This window comes from Onychostoma macrolepis, chromosome 23, assembly GCF_012432095.1.
Source record: "Onychostoma macrolepis isolate SWU-2019 chromosome 23, ASM1243209v1, whole genome shotgun sequence".
In the NCBI taxonomy this organism is placed as follows: Eukaryota; Metazoa; Chordata; class Actinopteri; order Cypriniformes; family Cyprinidae; genus Onychostoma; species Onychostoma macrolepis.
In genome coordinates, this window is record NC_081177.1 from 17,501,585 (window position 1) to 17,527,287 (window position 25,703).

Below are 25,703 nucleotides of genomic sequence, written 5' to 3' on the forward strand. Positions count from 1 at the left end.
AAGCAAAAGTTTTATCATTGTTGTGTCATTACCTAAACACCAATTCTGAAGGATTAAGTAATCATTTTAGCTCAAATTGACTGAAGCAATCAAACAGTCATCATGAAAATAAGTTTATTAAGAAAATACATGCTTTGTGTACACTTATGTCTTTCGCAGTTTAAATGGCATGAGCCCTATGTTAATATTTTGTGAATGTTGCATCCTAATATCGTATAGCAGCAGGACACAATGTACGATGCTCTCATAATGTACAGGCACAACTACAGGATCTTGATCCTTTTGCCACAGTTCAAAACAGAGGCTGCTCACTGCAGAGCAAATGGGCGGAGCTTGATATGGACAAGCTCCACCCATTAGGTCCTCAGATGTGGAGCTGAATGTCATTTGGCTCTGCACTTGGTTTAAAGTGACACAACAATTCTCCTCTGTCAGATGACTTTGCTCCCAAATCACAGGTCATTCAGTCTCTGAGACTATGTACAAAACACAAAGGGAGTGCAAAATATTATACAAATCTATAAAACTCCCATTGCACCCCATTCCATAAGTAAACAACAATACCATAAGGCTGATAATGCTAACAAGTCTATTTTCTTGTCAGTAGCCAAATCTTTTTCTTTCTTTTTTTTTTCAGTGGAACTTAATGCCAGCAGACCAACATTTTCCATGATAAATTAAATCACAACCACATTGCTCACATTAGTACTTAAAGCATATACTACACATAAGGTCTAAATAAATATTTTGACATTTCATGGTTGTGGTTTCTGCACTCTCAATGGAAAAAAATAGTGTATGTGTGAAATACAGTCACTAAATAATCTCAAAAAATAATTCTGAGCAACGACACAGATCAACTATCCAACGAAAAGATGATATACAGCAAGCTTTTATAGCGTTTGTCTTTACAGTGATCTAAACTCTGTCTTACAAATGTACACTACTATTCAAAAGGTTGGTAAGATATTTTTAATAATTTTTTTTTTTTAGTCTCCTATAGCGTTGAGCGATATGCTTCATAGTTATATCGTCAGCCTGTGAGATTGCAGATACATGATATTATCGTGCTAATTTATTTCATTTTTTAATTACTTAGTTTCATAGCCGGAGAGTGAACAAACTCCTAAAAGCCTAAAACCAGCCTAATGTTAGTGTAATCTATTAACTACACATTATATCTTTTTAAATCAAGTGGCATATGGATGTCATAAAATATTTTTAATATGACTGAATTTGTATTTAACATGATCACAATTGAATGAAAACATTGTAAGCTACTAATTATAACGCTTACATTTCCTCAGTTATTCAAACAACAGCTACAGAAAATGAGCAAAGAACATTTACATTATTAAAAAACAATCACTGACTCCCGTTATAATCAGTGAAGCCATCTACACTGTATGATGAATAAATCTCTTATACTTACATCGCATGTGCATCTACACTTTGTTTTTTATGATGAGAGAATTCGCGAGTGAGCAAAAATCAGTCAGCGATAACTAATCTGAATGCCTCTGATTGGCCATTGCATTCATACAATCAACAGAATCATGTGATTGGTTATAACACACACTAATATTAATTAGATAATAATAATTAGAATCGTCTTGATATTGTCAAAGGCATCAGCCACAGGTGATATCTCTGACTTCTGTCGATACACGATACTATCATCTATTCTATCGGCACAACCTTAGTCTCCTAAGGCTGATTTACACTGCACCGACGGATGCTGACCAATGCATACAGCCGACAGAGTAAAGTACAGTACATCACCTCTCAGATGTTCTTTTGATCAATTTAACATGTCCTTGTTGAATAAAAGTATTAATTTCTTAAAAAAACTAAAACTTTCTAACCCCAAATCTTTGAACAGTAGTGTACATGCTTTTATCTACAAAGAGTGTAGTAATCGGAGCTCCATGTAACATTTAATACAGGTTTTTTCACCCAAAACCAGCACAGAAAATGAGAAGGTCTACTGATACATGCAAGAGTTCCGAAAGTACACCAAATCTCACTAAAACATACAAACACTTGATTTCAAATACTTACCGTTTATCGAAAGGCAATAGTGCATTTCTGTTGTAAACACCTGCAGATTGTACCATCTGAATATCAAATTAATAGTGCTTTGAGTGCTTCTCCACAGTCGTACCATTATAGGGTAAATGTCTAAAAAAATACATATGGCATCTTATAGATGTGACAAAGCTACTGACCATAGCATCCAATGAAGTGTAATGTTTGTGGATGATATAAAATCTCAGGCCTTCTAGCCTAACTCTATGTCAGCCACAAAGGCAATGCAGCTGAATTCAACCCAAAAATCCAGCTCTTCACATTCGCTTTAAAGTCAATTAAAGTGTAGACCAATCACGACAGACTGTCACAGTGCCAATTTGTCTGCGTTTTACCCATTTACAGTTCACTCATTTTTAAGCCTTGACTGATCCAGTGACTTTTCAGATTGGCAAACCTTGTAATGGCATTTCACAGTCATCGTAACTCGCTCAGGCCTCATCGCTTGTGGCACTGAGACTCTCTTCCTGCTCTAACCTGCTGTTCGGAGCCACAGGTGAGGTCACGTTCAGGTAGCCTATCTCAGTGGACTGTGAAACGGGCACAGATGAGGAGATCTCCAGGTTCTTCACTCCAGACTCACCCACATTGACTTTGCGAATGGCATCCAATATTCCCCATGAGTCACCGAGCCCAGGCTGGAGACTACAGCAAGATGCAATGTAAGATGTCACCATTTGTGTACAGAGACTGAAAAATGATCCCATAATGTGCTGCAGCCTCATCAGAAAAATAAATCCAAAATGGCAGACGAGGCAAGAATATATACTACAGTTAAAAGGTTTGGGGTATGTAAGGTGTTGTTGAAAGAAGCCTCCTATGCTTACCAAGGCTAAATTTATTTAAGCAAAAATACAATAAAACAGTAAGATTCTGTTTAAGTATTAAAATGACCATTTTCTTTTTTTTAACATGTATTTTATATTCCTGCAATTGCAAAGCTTAATTTTCAGTGTCACATGATTCTTCAGAAATCATTCTAATATATTAATTTCTTATAATTACAATGTCAAAAACAGTTGTGCTGTTTAAAATAATTTTGTGGAAAATGTGACATTTTTAGGATTCTTTGATGAACATTACATTTAAAAAAGCATTTGTTTGAAATAAAAATACAACCATATAACCCCAAATTTTGTGTACAACGTATTTTTGATTGGACTAGATTTTGGAACAGAAATACAGAGTAAGTTGCAAGACAGAAAAAATGGTATTTCTGAATTATACCTTGGAGTTGATGTTCGCAGCTGGCCATCAGGATGAGCTCCAGAAGGAAACATTTTCTTGACCTCCTAAGAAAAACCACAAAATTGTAGCATCAGTGCAATCCAAATAATTAAAAATGCATATTTAAATACTAATAAAAACAATAGTTAAATAAACGTGTACCTCGACCGTACACAGCGACTGAAGGTTTCTCAATGCGCGATCTAAAATTCCTATCTGATTGGCCAGTGTTAGAGTTTTTTCTTGCAGCTGTTTATTCTCCATCTCCAGGAATTTAACTCTACGAGAGTACCGGACAAATTGACAGTTAGCATGTTTCCGTGCTTTCCTGATAGATGCAGAAGAGGACCAAAGATCTTTACCTCTGCTGGATAGTAGTGGCGGTTCTCAGTCCATTATTTCCCATCTCCTCAGCTTCACTTATTCGCTGCAGAAGTTCTCGTCTCTCCAGGAGGAGCTGGTCGTTTTCTTCTGTCACAGTCCTAATCCAGTCCTTCTCCTGCTCATAGTGTACAACACTCAAGATGAAGTACATGTTACGCATTTAGTGTTAAAAGTCAGATCTGAAAACACTCACTTTCTCTGAGAGACTTGTAGCAAGAGCCAGATCATTCTCTAGTTGCTGGATCCTGTGCTCATGTTGGGTGACTGTCTTCATGAAGACCTGTTTAGCTCTGCGCAACTTGGTTTTGTGCTGAGACTGTTTCTCATTGTATCTCCTGCAGAACAGCATTTCATATTAACACACTGCATGTAATATCTGTACTTTTAATCCAGTTGTACTTTTAGTATATTTAGAGTGAAGAGTGAACGTTGGAATACACTATACACAACTTTTAAAATCTCAACAGATTTTAAAACACTAGGGACCAGATTTACTAACAGCACGTGCAAGCGCAAACCATCTTTAAAATAGTACTGTCAGGATTTACTAAAGACACGCAGTGAAGAATTGGCACTGAAAAGGCGTAGGCACAGTTATTTTTGCACCTGACCTTATTGAATATGCATTTGTAGGAGTTTCCCTTTCAGACGCAAAATATATGGGAGAAGAGTATTAAAATGAATCACACAACGTTATTTACTAACATTTGCGCTCGTCAAATTACTGGTATTTCCGCCATTATTTAATGCCCCAAAAAAGCACGTCTTAAAGTATTTTGCACTTGAAATGGCTGCATTTGTTGTTGCTAGGAGGCACTGCAGAAAACAGAGAGCGTGTGGTAGAAGGGAGAGAATTTTTTCCACACGTACTAATTTATTTGGAATATCAGAAGGACACATTTTCCGATTTTGAATGCATCCCAACGCTAATTTGCGCTGCGCTTGGTATACTGCGCTGGTCATTACGGAAATGAGATGTTGCATCTGTGTTCTTTAATTTGCGCGTTGTCAGCAAATCACCCGCAGAAATTTCCACGCCCATCTGCAATGTTTTGGAATTTGCCCTGTTTATTAAATCTGGCTCTGTGTGTCATACACTATGTCCACCCATTGAAGAATGATACCGGATGTTTGTGTCAAGCTGCTGAACAACCAGCTTCAGTTCCTCCTGCAGTCTCTCAGACTCATGCTGGGAAGACAGCAAATGTTCTTCCAGCCTGTGGCAGCTCTTCTGACTGCTTCTCTGCTGCAGGACACATTGGGAGTTCATTGTGAAGAGCTCCATTAGCACATAATTTTAGTTAGTCAGATTCAGTTTCACCCCACAAACCTCTTCTCTAGCTGTGTTAAGTTCACTCTCTAGCACCTGCAGCCGTGTCTCCAGCTCTTGTGTGCGGTGAGACATCTCTGAGTTGTTGCGTGTCAGAGTCGCCTCGTTCGCCCGCAATGAGCGCACCTGCTGCTGGAGTTCCTCATCTTTCTGCTCAAGTAATTTTCTATCAGGAAACACAGAAGGTCATCTTAAAATCCACTACAAGGATATTGGCTTGTGACTCGTGTCAATTTAGTTCTTTTCTTTGTTATTTCTATGATCAAAAATATTTGTTGACAACCTTTTTGGTAACACTTTAGTATAGGGACCAATTCTCACTATTAACTAGTTGCTTATTAGCATGCATATTATTAACATATTGGCTGTTTATTAGTACTTATAAAGCACATAATCTGCATGACCATATTTCTACATCCCTAATCCTACCCAATACCTAAACTTAATTACCTTACTAACTATTAATAAGCAGCAAATTAGTGGTTTAATAAAGTGTGACCACCTATTTCTATGATTAAGATGAGACAAAGACAAGGCAACACTGACAATATCAAACTATAACTACATCAACATGCAATATATTTAACAAAAAAAAAAAAGACAAGACTAAAACGTAGTTAAAAAAATTAAAACTCTCCAAAATCTCTGTATTTTCTTTACCACCAAAACAAAAGTTTAAACCTCTAAGAGTTTTCATGTTTGGGCTTGCCAGTTTAAATCCACCATCAGAGCTTTGCTCTTAAAAAAACAAGACTGAAGTGTAATACAAAGCATCAATATAATTTTGGGGATTTAACTGATTTAAGTTATTGAATATTAGGAATTTCACTGTTTTAGCTTTAGAGAAGCTTTTGACTTTTAACAGTTTTGATCATTTAGAGAGTGTGTGTTCATTTGTATTTAACAAAACAGTAAACTAGATATGGTCAAATAAACTGATAAAAAATGATTATATCTCTATATTTCTAATAATACAAGAACTGCATCTATTTTGTGTGTATTTGTCCACTATGCAGTATGACAATGTTGACAAATTGTTCATTGACTAAAATGCCTAGACGTTTTCCAGACTCAACTAAAACTTGACTAAATAAAAAAAATTTCCAAAAAGATCCAAGTTGACTAAATATGATTACAGTCAAGGACATTTGAAACAGGACTAAGACTAAGACTTAATTTAAAAACACCTGCCAAAATGAACACTACTTGTGACACAGTGACCTGTCTGACCTCTGTAGTTGCTCCTCTTGCAGTCGGGCTCTGAGGGCAGACAGGTTATCAGACATGTCTCTGGTGTCTCTCTCCAGTTTGCTGGATTCTCCCGCTCTGGCCTCCTCCAGACGTAGCTGGTGCAGCATGTTCTTCATTTGCTGCTGCAGTTCTACAACCTGCAAAGATGTTCAATTAACATGCTCTTCCTAACTGCTATACTACTACTGCAGATTTTCAATCTGCTGTAATCACACACCTTCTTGTCAGCAGTGATCACACGTGCTCTCTCTGAATTAAGCTCCTCCATCAAGCTGCTGTTAGTCTGTCGGTTCTGAGCACTTCTGGCCACCTCCAGCTCCAGATCTCTGACCCTCTGCTGGAGTCTCTCCAGCTCTGCCACCTGTCCTGCTGCGCTCCCCTCCAGCTGGGCTACTTTGGCCTGGGCCTGCTTCAGCTCTGCACACAGCTATCAGGAGCAGAAACATAAGGTTTCTGAGCATTAAAATCAACAGAACAACGTTCATACATTTTAAGTTCATACCTTGATCTTCTCCTGGTCTAGCAGTGCATTGTGTCTCTTAAGGTCTAGATTTTTCTCTCTCTCATAGCGTAGCTCTCGCTCTGCAGAAGTGAAAAGATGCTGGGTTCTCTGAAGGTCCTGTCTCAGCTGTTTGTTCTCCTCTCCCTTCTGTTGTAGGAGTGAGTCTTGAGCCTGTGGACAACCACATTATGGTCACGTTAAGCATGGCAAAAAGGTAGAACATTAAAAAACAATAGTGTTATAATTAAATTATGCAGGTTCTAAGAATGTTTTGTGCATGAATAAAAGTAAAAATGAATGTGAATTTGGTTGTGTGGGTGTATAAATGACTGGAGAGCAGGACCGACCTTAGCCCGGGCCTGAGCTTCACTGATCTGGGCCTGCAGGGCCAGCTGGTGTTGGCCGGCCAGCTGTCTCTCCTGCTCCAGGGTGGAGTGTAGCTTACTCATCTCTGACTTCACACAGGCCAGCTAGAGGAGCAGCACATAACGCCAAACAATTTACACATGATTCCAGCAAATACTACTGTTCTTTTTAAATCGACTTTTCATAAGAAGAGTTTCACGTCGGTAAAATATTCATGAAATGTGAAATTTGTTAATGTGCTCTTATAGTTATTTTAGAATAAATGTAAAAATACTTCAACAAAACACTAATTTGATTAGATTTATATTTGGTCTTAATAAATAGAACAATTAATTGTAAATGTAAAAATAGCAATAGAATTTTATTTTGATAGGTTTCTTTAATAGTGTAGTAATGTTTATTTAAGCTGAAAAAAAATGGAAACATTAAGTTGGTACATGAATTTACAATGGATTAAAAACAAAACATTAAAAAATGAAATACTAATGAAAAATAATAATAATAATATCATTTTAGAACACATTAGACAAGCTTTACCTGACAATGCCCATCATCCTCTGCAGCAGACTTGTGGTTGGCCGTGTGCTCCTGTGATGCTCTGGACATCTGCTCTCTAGCATACTGGAGCTGCTGTTTGACATGCAGGAGCTCCAGACTGAGTCTCTCCCTCTCGCCGTCAGTCTGAAGCCTCTCGTGGGCTTTCTCGCTGAGCTCCTTCTGTAGCTGCATCACATGCCCACGCTTCTCCATCAGCTCATCCCTAACACAGAGGCACAAAACATCTTACAACATGCTTTCTACAGAGACCTGGAGCTTATATTATATATATACTATATACTATATTAGCTTATAGCTTATATTGAAGATGGGATAATGACAGCTATATTTTACTGTCATACAGAGATGAAAAGGAGGAAAATAGTGATGCATCTGTGACAGGTGTCTTACCTTAGAGTGCTGTGCTCCTTCTCTAGTCGAGTCAATTCTGTTCTCAGCTTGTCCACCATAGAATTAAGCTCTGCCACCTGTCCCCTGCTGTCTCTCAGGTCCTGTTCAGCCCGGCTGTTCTCTGTCTGAAGGGTCAGGTTGTCCTGGAGTCGTGTCTGAGCACGCTCCAACTGGGACACCTGCAGAGCACAAACACAGCCTCAGTGAGTATTTACAAGCTACGGGAAGTATATCTCAGCATCCTAACAACAAAATGATTGCATTCTTTGTGATATAACCCTAACATTTAGTGACCTTAATTTTTATTATTACCTTTTCTTCCAAAATTCCCTTTTCTCCTTTAATCTGTGTGAGGTTCTTGTTAAGTGTCTTTCCTTGTTGACATTCTACCTCTAGTCTCTGGACCTCCACACGTAATTTCTTCAGCTCCCCGTGATCTCTTTGCATAACCTGTCCACAAAATAACCATGTGGCATTTATGGTTTCAGATCACTTTATTATAGCTCTTCTGAACAAATGCATAGTACTATATGAATAATAAACAACTTTCCAGGACTTTAAACTGTGTATTTTACGATGAGTCATGTGTGGCAATGACCTTACCTCTTTTTCCGTTTTGAGAGCAACCTTGGTTACCGATAGATCCACCTCCAGCTGTTTCCTCCAACCTTTTTCTTCAGCAAGACGTCCCTCGAGGAACTTAAGTCTGTCTTGAATGTTCTCGCTAAGCTTTAGATAGATAAAAGATAATGAAAACATCATTTATCCTACTACCACACAATTAGAGGGTACAGGTCAGGGACTTTTTGTAATGTGTCTTAACCTTTATCTCAGAGTCAGTCCCACGAATCTGATCTTCATCTTTCTTCTCAAGTTTCTTACTATTTCGCTTACTCAGTTCTTCCTCAATACTTTTAATCTAGAAACAAAATCAGTCAGTCTTTACATTCAAGTGTTTACTTATCAAATTTAGCCCAATGTGGAAGGATAAAAACGCACCTTTCTCTGTAACACCTCTATCTCACACTCATGTCGCTCCCGCTCCTCTTTCGCTGCGTTCTGCGCCTCCCCCAACAGCGCCTCCAGCTCCTCATTCCTCTCCACGAGCTCCTCATGCTCACGCTGCTGCTTCTGCAACCTCCTCTCCAGCTCTCGCAGACGGCTGTCCTTATCTTCAGACTCTCTCCGACACCTGCCATCATACAACTGCCATATCAGCATCTTTAAAGAGTGGTAGCAATGACATGTAGAGCTTTTAGTACTATAAAAGAAGACAAAGTTTCACCTTTTGTGGAGTATCTCATCCTCTACATCCAGTGATGGATCAGGATTGACATTATTCCCAACACCCTGACAAAAAAGCATCCGTAAATGCTCTCAAGGAAACTATTCAACTATTAAATGACCTGTGTCATGTAATATATGCAAACTAATGCTTTTAAGGGAAGACCGTAATAGATATATCTACCTGTGTAGAGTGTATTTTATTGTGTTCTAAAGTTACGCTGATCCCTTGATCCAAGTGCAGCTTTGATTGTTCAACCTGTGGCACATCCAACATGGCAAATTATATCTGTCCTGTGTTTGCAAGTAATACTACCTAGAAATAAGACTAACTTAAACTAAAACTACAATTTTGAAAACAACAATTCTTGCCAGTTTAAGAAGAGTCCTCCTCTCTGTGTCCAGGGAACGAACTCTATCCCTTAGCACACGAATCTCACTATCCAGTCTTTCATTGCGTTCCTTGGCCTTCTGCAGCTCCACCATATCTGTCAAACATTGGGATTACAACCAGTGCACATCATTTGAAATGTTTTTATGGTTCGTTCTTTCTTTATGTACAGTGCTGTAATTGTTTAGAAATAAACTTGAATATAGTCCTAAACAACGAGCAAATGTGAGATGTTTTTAAAGGAATACGTGATATCTTGCTGCAGTAACAGACAAAATCTCACCACACTGTTTAAGCTTGTCCACTTCCTGTTTCAACTGCTCCACTTCCTCCCCGGTTTTCTGCAGGTCAGGTACTGAAATGAAAATTTAGTTTTGAGTTTACATTACGCGCCAAGGCAAAATAGCAAAAAAAAATTCTAAAACTAGATTTGCACATTTTCTAAAGATGACTTGAGTGATACTTGGTCATGTCAATGTGAATGGGGTGTTCTGTACGGCTTTTCAGGGGAAAATAATAGTCTAGTTGCTTAAAAACCATAATTACTAAGGATGCACAATATATTAGTAACGTATAGGAATCAATTATTATTCAATTTTTAACTGTTTACACTCATTACTTCTATTTTTACATTTAGATTACATTACCGATACTGTCGTCCAGTGGTTCTCAAACCTCTCCATGCACTGCACATTTTGTATGTCTCCCTATATCTGACAAACCCACTTCAGGTCTTGCAGTCTCCACTAATGAGCTGATGAGTTGAATCAGGTGTGATAGATGAGGGAGACATGCAAAATGTGCAGGGCTGGGGGTACTCCAAGACAGGTTTGAGAACCACTGCTGTAGTCTAATGCCCATTTCAAAGTAATTTTAAAAATAACTACTCTGTTAAATGTAATCTTTAGCAAGTCTCAGAATGAATTTCCATTTTCATACTATACATATTAGAATGTTGTGATGCTTACATTCACATGTAGCAACTAAAAAAAAATGCTGACTTTAATTTTTAGAAGTTTTATCCTTTCATTTACACTACAGTCGAAACATTTGGGGTCACTAAGAATTTTCTGAAAGAAATTAGCTCTTTCATTTAGCAAGGACACATTATATTAAGCAAAATTGACAGTAAAGACGTGTAGTGTTACAAAATATTTCCATTTAGAATAAATGCTTTTGAACTTTCTATTCATCAAAGAATCCTGAAATTTAAAAAATGTAGTTTTCACAAAAACACTGCTTTCAACATTGATGATAATAGGAGTGTTTTTGGGCACCAAATCAGCACTTTAAAATTATTTCTGAAGGATCATGTGACACTGAAGACTGGAGCAATGGCTGCTGAAAATTCAGCTGTGCAATCACAGGAATAAATTAAATTTTAAAGTAATTTAAAATAGAAAACTGTCATTTCAAATTGTAATAATATTTCGCAATGTTACTATTTTTACTACATTTTAGATTTTTTTTTAAATGTATCCTTAAGAGACTTCTAAAAAGTTTTTTTTTTTTTTATAATCACTTTTTAAAAAATAAATCACTAATAATTGCCACAAGCGCTGTAATCTGAATCCTGAATTTACTTACCACACGAGTTTTGGACCTTACGAGCGAGATCTAGTTCATCCGTCAGGTGGCGAATCTCTTTATGTGCCATAGCAAGACGACTCGATGCCTCTTCCAGATCCCTCTCCAGCCTCTGGCTATCTGTGCGTTCTCTACTGAGTTCTTCACTGTGGCCCTACAGGGGACAGAGATTTCAGTGAGACATAAACCTGGTTTCACTGGCTGGACAAGCAAGGAGCATGTCAGCATCCATGCGTTTTTAACATGCATAAGCCACAGAACACAGGTGAAGCTGAATGTGGATCATGTTCCAGTGTGAACAGAGTTTAATATGCCCCTGCTCCCTTATAAACCATCAGAAACAACTGTATCAAGGGGACAACCAGCCTCTGGTTAGTAACCACCCTGAATGAAAGGGGTCCATAGTGCTGTTAGGGTCCAGAGTGAAAATAAGAGGAGTTAATGTGATCATGCTAAGCTCAGCATGTGAGGATATCGTTATTCTCTGCTTTGTGTTCAACCAAGGCATGCATTATTTCATGAGGTGACCATGGAGCTGCCCTAATCTGCTTAAGTGGATCATCCTGTCTAGGACAATATGGAAGGTTCCACCTCTCTTGATTTACATTGCTGTCATGCCTTTATGACAGGTAAGGAAACCTACAGGAAGGTTCTGTGCTCTTAGTGTAGCCTTGTGCACACCAAAGAACTTCCTCCAAGGACTTTGAACTGATGATTCCTGTCCATTTAAGGGAGGAACAAAAAATCAGGAGAAATTATGATGCAGAACATATAAAGAGATGGACAATGAAACACTTAAATATAGATAAATGGGAGATGACTACAGCACACTGCTTTTGAAGTTGCTTCCTGCTCATGTGACACTAAGATCTTCTCACCTTATTCATACTTTCCTTTTGCTGCCTGAGTTCCTCTTCCAATGTGTGGCGCATATGATCCAGCTCTTCCTGATTTCCATAAGAGAGGAGATATTAAAATGACCACAAAACTAATGAGCCACAAGTGAGGCATTACTATTAAGAGAAAGCCCCACATTTTAACACATATGTTTCTTATTCAATATTATCATATTAATATGTACATTTTTATGCATTCAAGTTGCTGATGTTGCTATAGGCAACAATAGGCTGATTTCACAGCAAGCATTTTTTGTATCCTAAATAAAATTTAGATATTATAACGGTCTACCTGTTGACCTACACATTTATGAAAACTATTACTGATATAAAGTTGTATTTCTCGTAGTACCTGCAGATGCACCTCTCTGAGGTTGCCAGTGAGGGTCTGGGTGTCCAGTTTTCTTTCCGCAGCCTCCAGTCTCTCCAGGAGAGTGACTCTCTCCACCAGCAGATAGGCCACCTGCTCACTGGCACTGCTCTGACTGATCTCTGCTAAACCCTCCTGCTCCAGCATCTCCACCACCTCCTTACACTGCGAGTCTGACACATACAAACATGACTAAAGACCACTTATTGGACTATAAGGATACTGTGCAGAATGCTAGGGCTCTGCTCTTAACGGAATACTAGTGTACTACATATTGCATACAGTGCAGTATGCACTAAATACCGCAAACTATTTTTTATCACCTCAAAAATACAATTGTTTTGCATTTTTAATCAAATTCTAAGTAAAATAATAATAATAATAATATATCTTCACACCAAAGATTATAACTATCACAATAACTATAATAATCATTCTAATTCTAGACATAATAGGAAAGTGCACACCATAACTATACTGATAATGAGACAAAGGAACAATGTTTTTTTTTTCCAGCTGATGAATGACAAAAATGTTTACAGCCAATCAAAATCCACCGATTTTAAAGAACTTAGGCATTTAATGCTGCAGTCCGTAAGTTTTGCCTCTTTGTTGCCATTTTTGTTTGAAAACCTGGAATTGCAGCTGCTTGTGGAATTATCTCGCTTGCGTGGGTTGTGAGTCGGCACGGTTCAGCGCGGATGAATCTAATGTTTTGAGGTGAATGTGTGGCTGTCAATCACCTCACAGGTGTGGATGTTTACTGTACTTCGCAATCACAGATTCTAGCCTATGTCTTGGAAGATATGACCCAAATAAGAATTTTCACCATATATTGCCATCTGAACAAGTAAGTAACAAGTCTGCCATGTTTGTTCTGACCAACTGAGGAAAAAAGAATTACCATAAATCACGCTACCAATGGTGATTAAATCTAAAGATCAGTTAGCTGATATCACATCAAACCTTGCAAAGTATTATTATTGTTATACTTTATTCTCAAATTATTAATGTTAACAACATCAGCATTGGGTGACTATGAGTATAGTGTGTTTTAGCGTATAGATTTCAGTTTCTGTACAGTCTAATATGTAATTGTCATACCATTCGAATTTCATGCTAAGAAATTCTTTTAACCCAAAAGGCAAATTATTCTCCCTTCGAACTGGTTTTCTTTAAAATACAAATCCTGTGTAATCCCAGGCTCTCTGTAATCACAACAAGCACATTTAAAACTGGAATATAATTTAATTTCATTCACATGTGTTTCATAAACACATAATCTTTTCTGGATTACAATCCGCCATCAAAATGATACATTTAATTATTCCAGCTGCTGTGAGAAAAGGCTATAAACGATGCGCCACCTGCAGGATCCTCACATGTGATAGCCTACTAGCCGGGACAACTTCTTTATGTTTACAGACGTAACGTAATGATGCAGTGCCATGCTCGAATTTCCCGCGAAAACCTACCCGTACCACTCATATTAGAAAACATTATTATAAGCTAACCGTTGTGAATCGGGCTAAAGTAAAGTAAGGCGATAGTTTTGAACACTGGCTGGTTATGTACTTGCTCAAATATTGATTTCGGATCATTTTTAACCAAAAAAAGACAACATTACTGCAGTGTGTAAAATAATCAGAACATTAATGTCTGTTGGTGTATTCACTAATATATTCCGTAGTTATTGTTATAGTTATTGTTCTTTTTGTGAACAGGCCTTGTTGAATTTGAAGTACTAAAACTGAACATAAAACTGAAAAAATTTATTTAAAAAATTAAAAAGAGAAATATGAAAAAACTAAATAAGAAAATATAAATGGGGGGGAAAAAAGAATAAAAATGACAAAAAAAAACTTAAAATTACAAAGAAACTAAAACTAAATTAAACAAACTAAAGTTAAAATGAAAATAACAACAACAACAAAAATTATAAATATTAATAAATACTATTAATATATTGATAAATAATTTAAATACTAATATTATGAAAATAATATTTAAATAATACTGGTAAAAACATCTTAACGCTTGGATGTCAGATCAAATGAGAGAAGAAAATTGTGGCTGATATTACTTCCAGATCCAGGTCCAGCCAAGCACATTGCATTATGGGATACATTAGTAGTATTCCACACAGCACTCTCTATAACATACTGTACATTGGACAAACGTAGTAGCAGATCTATGAGTTCTATGCATACAGAACATTTACATACTATGCACACTACAGAATACTGTATGCATACTTATATTTAACACACAAGTATGCATAATGCAGAAATAGAATGAGCAGCATGCAACCAAACTTAGACTGCAATCTATTTTATTTATAAGTATGTTAAAACCAATGAGTTCAAACTCACCCTGTTGGTGTTTCATTAGGGCGAGCTCAGCACGGAGCTGTTCGTTGTCACGTTCGTACTCCGCTGCAAGAGATTCCCGCTCCTCAAGCATGTTTCGAATATGCTCCACATAATTTTCCACCTTGAAAAAACCCATCAAACAACCCCACAGCACAGCAAAAGCATTAGCTACAGAAGCAGTGTGTTTTGGTCAGGAAACAGTGTGGTCATGTTACAGTGTTGATGAGGGAGGCCATCATTAGCTATTCTTCAGGGTGGGAGGATGCCTGGCCTGCCATCTGCTGGCTCACCTCTCTCATCTCGCTGGCCTGCTGTGTGCGTAAAGTCAGCAGGTCTTCAGTGGCAGCGGTCAGGCTGTCCTCGTTGCGCTGGAGCAAACGCCACAGGTGCAGCTCACGCTCCTCTGCTGGAGCCTCAGGGGACACACCGTCTCTCTGCAAGCGGAGGGTGAGCTCGTCCAGCTCCTTTTCCTTAGGAGGAAACAAAACAATGAGCCTTTTTTTTTTTTTGATGTGGCCTGGGTTACCCGACACCGTCTTCAACACACCGTCGTCACCTTGTCAACAGCACATCTAATTGCTCGGTGTTAAGTACATCAAAAGGTGCCTTATATCTCACTACATGGTCTCATTAAGCAGTGTTTCATAAATGTGGGGTTGGGACCCACTGGGATGCCTTTAATCGTTCTCAACCACTGCATACCTCTGCAAACTTCAAAGGGGGCCTTAAGATGCTTAAGATGATTTAAAATAAGACAAAACAAGATTTTAAAGCTATAACAACTATTAATCAAGATGAAAACTGGCATTGTATTTTTTAATTTCAATTATTTTACTCAACAACTATAATTCTGCTTAAGAACCAGGGTTCCCACAGCCCAGGAAAACCTAGATATACAAGGAAACTTTAAATTTCCTCGATTTCTAGACTGGGAAAAGATTGAAAAATTATTAAAATCATAAAGTCATGGAAATTTCTGTAATGAATATCTATTTTTAGATTAAGCGCTAAATATTTTTAGTAACATGCGCTGAGAAATTGCCTTTTAAAAATAAATTTTAAAAACATTATTCCATAGTCACTAGAAAAATATAAATAATAAAAATAGAAGAAACTTTAATATAATTCAATATAATTTGAATATAGTTATTTTATATTGACAGTGTAATTAAAAAAACAAGCAGCTTATTACAGCATTATTACAGCAGAGGTGCCAGAAATATCTTAGCCTACATGGGTGGCCTTCGAATATTGTCATTGACAAATGGAGGCCTTGGAGTCAAAAAGGTTGAAACTTTCTGTAATATAATTTAAACAGAGATACAAGAAAACCTTGCGGTTACAAAAGATTGAGAATTACTGTCATAAAGTTATTTCATTAGATGGATTAATAAAGTACATATTATTACACCTGTTGAAATTAAAAACAACTGCCCCTGTGTAGTTATTTTTTTGTGTGTCAACATTACCATTACAAGCATATTGCATGATCTTCATTAACTAATATTTAATGCGTATGTCATATTTATAAATATAAAAATGACTACACCATACCTCTCTTTTTTCCATGGCCGAGTACAGCTCAACTGGAGTCCGTGCATCACTTGCAAATTATCCAAGAGTTTTTATGGGAACAAAGTTTAGATTGTGGTTTCCAGCATTTGCCTCCGCCCATGGCAGTCTCTGGACTAATCATTACTTTATTGTAAAAAAGAAAAGCATAAAACATAACTCCTGAATCCTGAAGTTTGCATGACTTTAAGTGGAACACTACCGCTTTAGCAACAACCTTTATATACTAACAACACTGCAACTGCAACAAATGACTGACTACACGTGATCTTCTGCATAATCCAAATCCATTATCATCCGTCATTAAATGATTCTCTCACATATTCATAATTTATCTGCAGTCACGGGTTTATTTGACAAGATTAATGTTGCTTCGGGCTCAACAGGCTTTTTTACTGCAATATAAAAAGTTTCCTAACCCTAGCACAGTCCAGTCCGCTAACTTTGGCTAGCGGGCTAGTTCGCAGGTATTATGCACGAGCTTCTTTTCATATCCTCCAGACGCCTGTTAAAAACAAAACAAATTACGATTGTCGTTGTCGTTCAAAATCGATTTGAAACAGTTAATGATGTCTGTCTGTTTGCAAATATTGATGCAACAGTAGTGTCGTATCTCCTGAGGCCTACCAAGTGTTCTGTTGCAGCTGCTCGCAGTAGCTTGTACCGAGCGCCTAGGCAACGGGTTAAACCATTATTACGGACAAACAGGGAGAGAAGGATGCGCTGAGAAGATGAGGTTTCACGTTAGCCCAGCAGATGGCTGTGTTTGCTCTGTAAATCAATAAGCAGCCGAAAAGTAAATGCAGTACTGAATGTCTTAATACAAAGTAAGATACTTACACACATGCAAACACATTTTGTTGTAGATATAGAGATTTAAAGTAGGCTAAATGATTGGTAACAAAATGCTTACTGCAAGTCTTGTCTTTATAATGCAATTTTCGGGACTCACTGTAATCATATTGTGTCATAATTGCAAAATGCGATTCCTAATGTAAATATAAAGTTGAAAAAAAAAAAGTGATAAACTTTGACAAAATGTGATATTAAATGTTAGTTTGTTGTTTGTTTGAAACAAAACAGGGGGTCTCTCTAAACAATCTCATAACACAAGATCCCAGTCTCAGTAAGTCATACATTTTATATTACTCATAATAATTCGCACTGAAACACTACCGGTCAAAAGTTTGGAAAAAACAAGATGTTTTCCAAGGCTGCATTTATTTGATTTAGAAATAATAATAGCCTACTAAAAAGAGTAATTTTATGAAGTAATTTTACAATTGAAAATAATTGTTTTCTATTTTAATATATTAAGCTGATTTTTCAGCAGTCACATGCATTACCCTTCAGAAATCTAATATGCTAACACGTTAAATTGTAATATTTCATAATATTACAGTTTTTACTGTATTTTGTATGCAGCATGGGTGAGCAGAAGAGACTAATTTTCTTTCATCTTAATTATTTTCTATCTATCTATCTATCTATCTATCTATCTATCTATCTATCTATCTATCTATCCATCCATCCATCCATCCATCTATCTAATCTCAGGTCTGAAAACCCATATTTCTTTAATGCGGTATCAGGGTGAATTGAAATAAGTGAACCGGAGTCACATGTATAAAATATTAATTTATTAAAGTTAATTAAATGTGGGTGGCATGCTGTAAATCATTACCTGTACAAATCCTAAACTATGTCTAAACTAAAACAAACATTAGAAAGGTTTTTCTACATTTATACACTGGGTAAGTGTTAAATCTAAATATAAAATTTAACACTAGATCAAAAAGATTTAAAGTGGAGGAATTGGGCATTCATTTATGGCACAGTATTTTGCATGTCATTCAGAAGCAGAAGCATGTCCTCATATGTGTAAAGCCAGACATAATGTACAGTGTGCTTGCACAGTCAGACAAAGATTTCATATTATCCACCAGCTGCATTAATTTCCATGTTTAGTTCAGCCCTGTTTTTCCACTCGTAATTAAAACACATTACAAGATTCAGATTTTAATTTAAGAATAAGAAAATGCAGAAAAAAATAAAACAAACATTTCATTGCAAACAAGTCCTTACATATCTAGGTTTTTTTTTTATACAACAGGCATGTTTTTCTAAAAGAATGTGCTTTCCTGAGTGCATAAAGTTAATAAAATACTTTGTTTAGTGTAGTAAAAAAATACCTCATTATCATGGATTTACAATAAAATTTAATCATGTAAATTGACCAGTTTTTTTAAGCTCATTCACTTTCTCCCAACAATACAGTGCAACCTTTTTTCTCTGTGGTATCTAAAATTTGTCAAATAATCACTTAAGTCTCTCATAACAATACACTCTCTGCCCTCATTTTCTGGTGATATTGCAGCTTTTGAGCTCATAGAAGAGAACATATGCCTGATTGGATTGAAGCTTCTCCTCTGTTATTTCACCAACACTGTGAAAGAAAGAGTGCATTAATGTTTACACATTTTCCTCTGCTGTATGAATTAAATGAAATATTATTTCTTTATTACGATAAAAAAAAAATCCTAACATCATTACAGTTTTTCTCAGTCGCTTTGGTGCATTTCTCGAATCATCCTTAATATTTGCAAAGAAGTATATGCATTTCTCAAAACTTACTCAAAATCTTTAGTTCATCTCTCAAAAGTTAGTATTTATGTCAATAAACATATCAGTGCCATCAGAATGAAAAGTCCTTGTGTCATTGTTCACAAACAAGATAGTCAAAATGCTTAGTCATGTTGTCAATATAACACTGCACTCTGTTAGTATTACCTGATGTAAACTATGGCAACAGTTTGGATGACTGTTACTGTACTGAAATGCAGAAGGCTGCGCTCCTTATGTATGCCATATATCCTTTCAAATGTATAAATTTACACATTACTGTAGTGGGATATTGATTGAAAGAGACTGTTTCAAAATGTTTGAATTATTGAGGATATGGTTGATCTCCCAATATTTAGCTGCACCCTTCAGCCATTGTAAGGCCATGATTGACAACATAGTCCACAACAGTGGCCCTTATTTCATCTGATATGCGCCTCTGTTCTTGGCCTCTTCTGCCTCTGTATCCTTCCACCATGCATCTTTACTCCTCTTCTTCCTCTCTGCTGTTGACCCTGATCGTTTTCTGGATGTTCATCCATCGTCAGAATTTGTAACTCTTGTGTTGTCCTCTGTCTATATATAGCACAGAGAACTATATAACACATTTTGAGCAACATGATATTAGCAACTGAAAATGTAGGAAACTGCAGACAAATGTATACATAATCAGTTGCATGAATGTGTCAAAGCAATCGCAATTTGTTCAAAAGAATGAGAAACTGCTTTTATGATGTGCACAAGTGACTAGATGATGTGGAGGTTGAACAAGTAGTTTTGAAAATTTCATTTCTGATCTGAGAAATGCACCAAAGCCTCTGAGAAAAACTGTAAACAAACAAATAATCTAATTTGGCTATGTTATCTCTCATAGGAGCAAATTACTAAATTACTTTAGTAATTTACTAAATTACTAAAATTACTAAACTGCACCCACCATGAGTCATTATAGTAGCACCAGCCCTCCTTCTCTCGACATGCAGCCGTGTAGTGACCCATATTTACTGTGCCTGAATGATTGCATACTGCATAAAGATCATACAGCACTGGACCTGAAAGCAAACATACAGTAGTATTTCATACACCTCTGCACATAACAATAACCAAAATTTATATTGCATATGATACTTATTCAGATATTATCAGCTCACCGCAGTCAACAGGTCCAAATGGCCCTAAATCCAGCCCATTCAGGGGGAAAGAAACTGGCACTGTGCTCTTTGAGATTGAGTACCTTGACATGGCAAATCGATTTAAGTCTGAGATGGGAAGTTAAGTCAATGTACCTTTTGTAAAGCATGTGGTCACAAGACCTTACACTTACTGCTCCGCACCACGGATAATCATCATTTGACTTACTGAAAAGGATACGTATTACCAGGATTCTAGGAAACCTTTGGATAGTCAGTCTCTTTGTGCTCTCAGTGCGACGGTTACACCGCTCACACATCTAAGAAACATACACATCCATGGGTATCAGCAAAAATTCCCATTTTAAATGCAAGCAAAAACTGGCCATGCTTTTCACTCACTGGTGAGTTTTCTTTATCAAGTTTTTCCTCTTGTGAAAAGAGGTCTAGACACTCTCTCAGTGTGACGGTTCGTCCATAATCACTCTTCTGCAATACACACACAAACAAAAATGATGACACATCATCCGCACAATGCCAGAAGGTGAGGACAGGGCCTGGGAGTGTTACCTTTGGGATGGGAAGTGACAGGTCGCAAAACACGTCAAAGGTGTTGGAGTAATGGGAGCAGACTGAACAGTGCAAGGAACTGCGCAGCTGACCGGAGAACAATTCTGTGACAGAAGGGAAAAAACATTTGAGCACCAGGTGCACCAGGATTTAAACTGGACAAAAGTAAATTACAAAAAAAAGAATGGTTTTATTTTTTATTGTATTTAATGAATAATCAATAGACTTAAAGGGGTCATATAATGGTACATGCACTTTTACAAGTTGATTGTACTGAAATGTGTGTTAGCAGTGCCTGTACACAACCATCATAAAATGATAAAAATCCATACAGTGTTTTTTTTTTAATCTCCTTATTTGTTTTACCCTGTCTCAAATCAAGCCGTTCGACCGTGCGACGCCACACGGTCGGACGCCCCTCCCACGATGGTTGATTGACAGCAGTGTTTCAACACAGACCCGCCCTTGCTCGTGAGCGAGCTGTCAATCATAGTCCGCGCGTCATTGTTGATATACGCTGGAACTGTCTATGAGCAGAATGGCGTCTAAGCGATTGTGGTGTTCTGTTCTCGGGTGCAATAATGAACACAGCAGTCATTTTGATGTTCCTAAGTCCGAACCGCTGAAGACACAGTGGCTGAGTTTCGCTTTTGAAGGGAATATTCCCCACGAGCAACGTCAATGTTTTCATGTTTGCGCGAATCATTTTTCACCAGACTGCTTTATAAATGAAGGTCAGTATAAAGCTGGTTTTGCTAAGAAGCTGCTCCTGAAAAAAGAATCGGTACCAACTATTCGTGTTCCTGCTGAACCTCCAGAAGAAGTGAGTGTAACGTTTAATTAACCTTTATATTAATCTTTGCAAATCGCTAGCACGCTTCACGATGTATGTGGCTAATGTTTACATTCAGGGTACATGCATGTTTTCTATTTACGACGTTCTCAATATAATTAATAATCCCACGTTTATAATGAACAAAACGTTACGGTTGCACAGTATCCTCAGAGACTCCCGCTGCCATTCTTCAAAATATACCCTCAACTGTTGTCAAGGCAACACTCCACGTGTGTTGTGTCAAAAACGCCCCACAGAACAGAGGGGCGGGGCGAGCAAAGCTCACTAGCATTTAAAAACACACGCACTAAAACGGTGTGCTGAACAGAGAGCTGTTTTTGACCAGGTAAAATGAGTGTTTTCTTACAATACTAATGAGAATTTTTAATTAAATTATATTACAAACTTTCAATTTAGACCCTAAAGAATCATATTAGCTTGTACAAAAATGGCATTATATGACCCCTTTAAATGATACAAATATACATTGTGATGATGATCACAATTATATATTTTATATTAACAGTACTTTAACTTATTTTACTTTGGTATTTTACTGTTTTTAAACATTTATACAAGCACACTCACACACTCAAATGATAAAATCCAGAAATGTATTGAAAAAAAAAACAGTAAGCATGAATAAGGTATTATGCAAACAAAATAGTTGTTTGACTGATTGGTCTTTTACATGCATTTACTAGAATTCATATAATTTACTACATTACAAGAGCTGATTGGCCGCTGCTGATTTTGCAGCCAATAGGACTGCTTGCTCAACATTTAAATAGTCTGATTCAGGGTTTGCTGTAAGCAGGTCCTGTAGTACACTACAGGAAACCCTCCACCTCCCCCACACTGCAAAAATTTTTAAGTTTGCTCAACTTTTTTTTTTTTTTTTTACAATGCTGTAAAAAATCAAAAGTTGAGAGAACTTAAACGTATAAGGCAACCAGCTTTAGCAGATTTTTGAGTTTTCTCAACTTGTTGTTTTAAGTTAATACAACAAAAAGTTGAGAGAACTCAAAAATCTGCTGAAGCTGGTTGCCTTAAATTTTTAAGTTTGCTCAACTGTTTTTTGTTTGTTTGTTTGTTTGTTTTTACAGTGCAGCTCCACATATCTAGATCTGCTATGAGATTTATATATTCCTATTCATTATATATTCCTATTCATTTAGCCTATACCTGCTAAATTATTCATTCATTTTATTGGTAAAACTGATTATTATTATATCATTATTTTAACAGTCCTACTGCTTACCAACAATTTTACTGTCATCCCTGTCAAGGTGCCTCTGCCACATTGCAAATGCCTCCTCTGAAATCCTGCAGGAGACAATAAGTGATTTAAAGGCTCTAAATGACTCCAGATAAGTTTGCTCCTTTCAAGATCTGTCTCTTTGTGGAGTACCTGAATCGTGTGTATGTTGGTTCCTTAATTTCCATAACTGCAGGACGTTTGGATGGACGACGGTTAATTTCTGTATGAAGCCTGTCCAGGAGGAACCGCAAGAACTCCTGAGCATCCTGCTGACTGTGTGAGTGGGAAATTAAATGGATTTTAGATTTGTCTTCAAAATATTATATACATAACAACTGAGAAGGACATCTCTAAACACCAGTACCCTAGCACATATTTTAAATACAGTGTTTACCAGAGAAATCTGAATAGATATCTGTAATAATTTGTATTGAACATACCTATAGCCACTGAAGTAAGGCACTGACTCTTTAAAGACGTGATAAAACTTCCCAGGATTCACTGTGGTTTCCCCACCATTACATTCCCACAAGCCAGCCAAAACTTTAGAAAATTCTACAATAAAGTCATTAACAAAAATATTTAAGAAAGTAGATGAGAAGTAGAGGAATGCCTGATTTTAAAATCATTAAATTGATAGATAACATTTTCTGTACCACTTCACCCCTTATTAATAATGTTTAAATGACAGCTGAAGTGTGCTTACCATTCATAAGCATAGGTTCCTGGTTGGAGTGTTTGTCCTGAAGGTAAGTTCTCATCAGACAGTAGTCCCGAAGACTACGAGTGTGAGAGAGACACTGCACGATGGCATTAAGGAAACACTACAAACAAAAGAGAACATCTGAATATGTATGGGAGAGATTTTTTTCTTGCAAACATAAGCATTAAAAGCTGTCTTTAAATTAGAACATACAGTATTTCCAATGTTACGCAGTCCAACTTGTCCATTTCCCAGTTGCAGCTCTTTCTGTAGGATGAAAAATGACAGCAAATGACTGTCAGTGTGACTTCCTCAATTACATCACAAGCGGCAACAGGTCTGCCATCTACTACCCCTCCTGCAGTGACTGAGTGTCCATTTATAGGTCTATGATCCAATTATAACAGGGAAGACACTATCACGTATGACACTGAGGTTAAGACCAGATATACTTAACTCGAGGTGAGCAAAGCACTTACAGGTGCCAAAACACATGTATTTCATGCTCTCTTTTTATAGGAATAATTAATATGGTTTGCAGATAAGCTAAGCCTGTTGTTTCCAGCATATAAGAGTTGACATGATAGGCCTATATATAATAAATGGCATGTCTAAAACAGACTAATATGGCAGGTTCTAGACAGAATGTATCAATGGCATAACACTGCTTCACCTCCTTGTCTGTCACCAGCAGGAGTCCCATGATGGATGTGTATAGTACAGACTGTGAAATGTCCACGTTCTCTGGCTGAAGGCCATTTTGAGTGACTAAGGTTCGGCACAGGGCCTGACACGAGTTGTCCATCGCAGTGGATTCAGCTCTTGGCATTACCACATCTGAGTGCCGCGCAACCCTGCCAATGATCCTGTGAATGAAACCATCATCAATTAAAACTCCTTTGAATATCTTATTCATTAAGCAACTATATTGCTAAAAACTTTGGTTTGTGATTCAGTCCAGCAGTAGCATGAATAATCATTTGTGCAATGATGGAAACTTGACATTTTATGTTCAGTCAAGACATTTATTTAAAAATAAGTCAATTAATTAAAGGACTGACTATTTCCCATTTAACATGAATAAAAAGAGAAGTGATCATTCTCTTGGCTATAGATAAGTCAGCACTTTTACAGTTGTTGGACTTGGATATAATATTGACCAATTAGTTTAAAAACATTAAAATAGCAGAGAGAGAGCGAGAGAGAGAGCACTGAGCGTTGGGAAATTAAAAAAGAAGAAAAAACTGCAAAACTAAACAAAAAATAAACGTGTGTTTTTTTAAAGGTATATTTTCAATAAAATTGCATTAATTACATAAATTGATATATAAACATTTGTTTACTCACCCTTAAAAGGTATCGTCTACGCTTATTTTCCGACTGATGGTCAATGAGCGCCAGTGTTTCTATCCAAACATCAAGCTCAATTTGAAAGTGTATAAGCGTTACTGTGCTCTCATTACACCTGCTGTTCACCTGTCTGTCCTGTCGCTGTGTCTGTGAACGAGCTTTAATCATGGCTAATCTTTCCTTTCTCTCTTTAGGACCTTCTATAATTAGCCACGTCTTCACCTTTGCTTAAGAACAGCTTTAACACTGAGAGGAGACAGTCTGCACGCTACTTACACAGTCACTATAGTAAACTACAACTGCAGCACACTATGAATAATTACTGGAAAGTATACCAGTATCAATGTTAATGGAGAGAAATAGTGTTAACTACTATGTTTTAGTAGGCGAAAATAGGGTTAGTTGGCATAGGCCTACTTGTGGAAGTCAAAATCGCTGTATTTTATTTTTAGTAAAAAGTTGACACAATGTATGTTTTCTCTAGCAGTGGTTTTATGTGCTTATGCATCCATAAAATATACTTTAGCATCTTAATTCAACTCAATATTGTATTTTTGCTGAACATATTTTCTTGTCAAAAAAAAAAAAAAGGTTCAATAATTGGCAGATAACAACATGACTGAGAAATATCAATTTTAAAAAAACTAGTAAAAGTGAAGAACTA

At 37.0% G+C, this 25,703-nt stretch overlaps 2 protein-coding genes across 8 annotated transcripts; both read right to left on the reverse strand.

The window, feature by feature from the left end:
* Window positions 1–97: 97 nt before the first annotated feature.
* Window positions 98–17,266, reverse strand: ccdc30 (coiled-coil domain containing 30). Of its 7 annotated transcripts, XM_058763131.1 has the most exons (30): window positions 17,196–17,242; window positions 16,988–17,073; window positions 16,551–16,694; window positions 15,287–15,466; window positions 14,997–15,117; window positions 12,607–12,797; window positions 12,237–12,305; window positions 12,002–12,076; window positions 11,359–11,512; window positions 10,055–10,126; window positions 9,753–9,868; window positions 9,565–9,639; window positions 9,382–9,446; window positions 9,096–9,288; window positions 8,920–9,015; window positions 8,700–8,825; window positions 8,409–8,546; window positions 8,097–8,275; window positions 7,686–7,908; window positions 7,130–7,252; window positions 6,783–6,953; window positions 6,498–6,707; window positions 6,260–6,417; window positions 5,030–5,195; window positions 4,824–4,945; window positions 3,893–4,034; window positions 3,678–3,814; window positions 3,478–3,595; window positions 3,316–3,380; window positions 98–2,733 (listed from the first exon to the last, which is right to left on the reverse strand). In XM_058763131.1, exons 3-30 carry the CDS (start codon window positions 16,563–16,565, stop codon window positions 2,520–2,522), a joined length of 3,714 nt encoding a protein of 1,237 aa, XP_058619114.1. In that variant the 5' UTR covers window positions 16,566–16,694; window positions 16,988–17,073; window positions 17,196–17,242; the 3' UTR covers window positions 98–2,519. The 7 variants fall into 7 exon arrangements, with proteins under 7 accessions (XP_058619114.1, XP_058619111.1, XP_058619113.1 ...); XM_058763128.1 differs by having other exon boundaries at window positions 16,551–17,073; window positions 17,196–17,266; XM_058763130.1 differs by having other exon boundaries at window positions 16,988–17,237.
* Window positions 17,267–18,236: 970 nt separating this feature from the next.
* Window positions 18,237–24,605, reverse strand: usp21 (ubiquitin specific peptidase 21). The gene is made up of 12 exons (XM_058764184.1): window positions 24,363–24,605; window positions 23,903–23,956; window positions 23,693–23,810; window positions 23,427–23,541; window positions 23,137–23,259; window positions 22,987–23,051; window positions 20,891–20,994; window positions 20,723–20,809; window positions 20,562–20,640; window positions 20,342–20,449; window positions 20,128–20,242; window positions 18,237–19,014 (listed from the first exon to the last, which is right to left on the reverse strand). The coding sequence occupies exons 1-12, from the start codon at window positions 24,603–24,605 to the stop codon at window positions 18,924–18,926; spliced, it is 1,302 nt and encodes a 433-aa protein (XP_058620167.1). The 3' UTR covers window positions 18,237–18,923.
* Window positions 24,606–25,703: the final 1,098 nt, after the last annotated feature.

What these genes read in the sequence shown, in the direction of transcription:
- ccdc30 (XM_058763128.1), bottom strand. An exon ending in AGGATGATGGGCATTGTCAG is followed by an intron (nt 7,253 to 7,685) that starts GTAAAGCTTGTC and finishes CTGCTCCTCTAG; the next exon opens with CTGGCCTGTGTGAAGTCAGA. An exon ending in AAGCTCAGGCCCGGGCTAAG is followed by an intron (nt 6,954 to 7,129) that starts GTCGGTCCTGCT and finishes GGTTGTCCACAG; the next exon opens with GCTCAAGACTCACTCCTACA.
- usp21 (XM_058764184.1), bottom strand. Translation starts at nt 24,605, where the DNA reads ATGAATAAGATATTCAAAGGAGTTTTAATTGATGATGGTTTCATTCAC. An exon ending in TGCGTAACATTGGAAATACT is followed by an intron (nt 23,811 to 23,902) that starts GTATGTTCTAAT and finishes TTTTGTTTGTAG; the next exon opens with TGTTTCCTTAATGCCATCGT. An exon ending in GGATGACAGTAAAATTGTTG is followed by an intron (nt 20,995 to 22,986) that starts GTAAGCAGTAGG and finishes CTTCTGTCACAG; the next exon opens with AATTGTTCTCCGGTCAGCTG.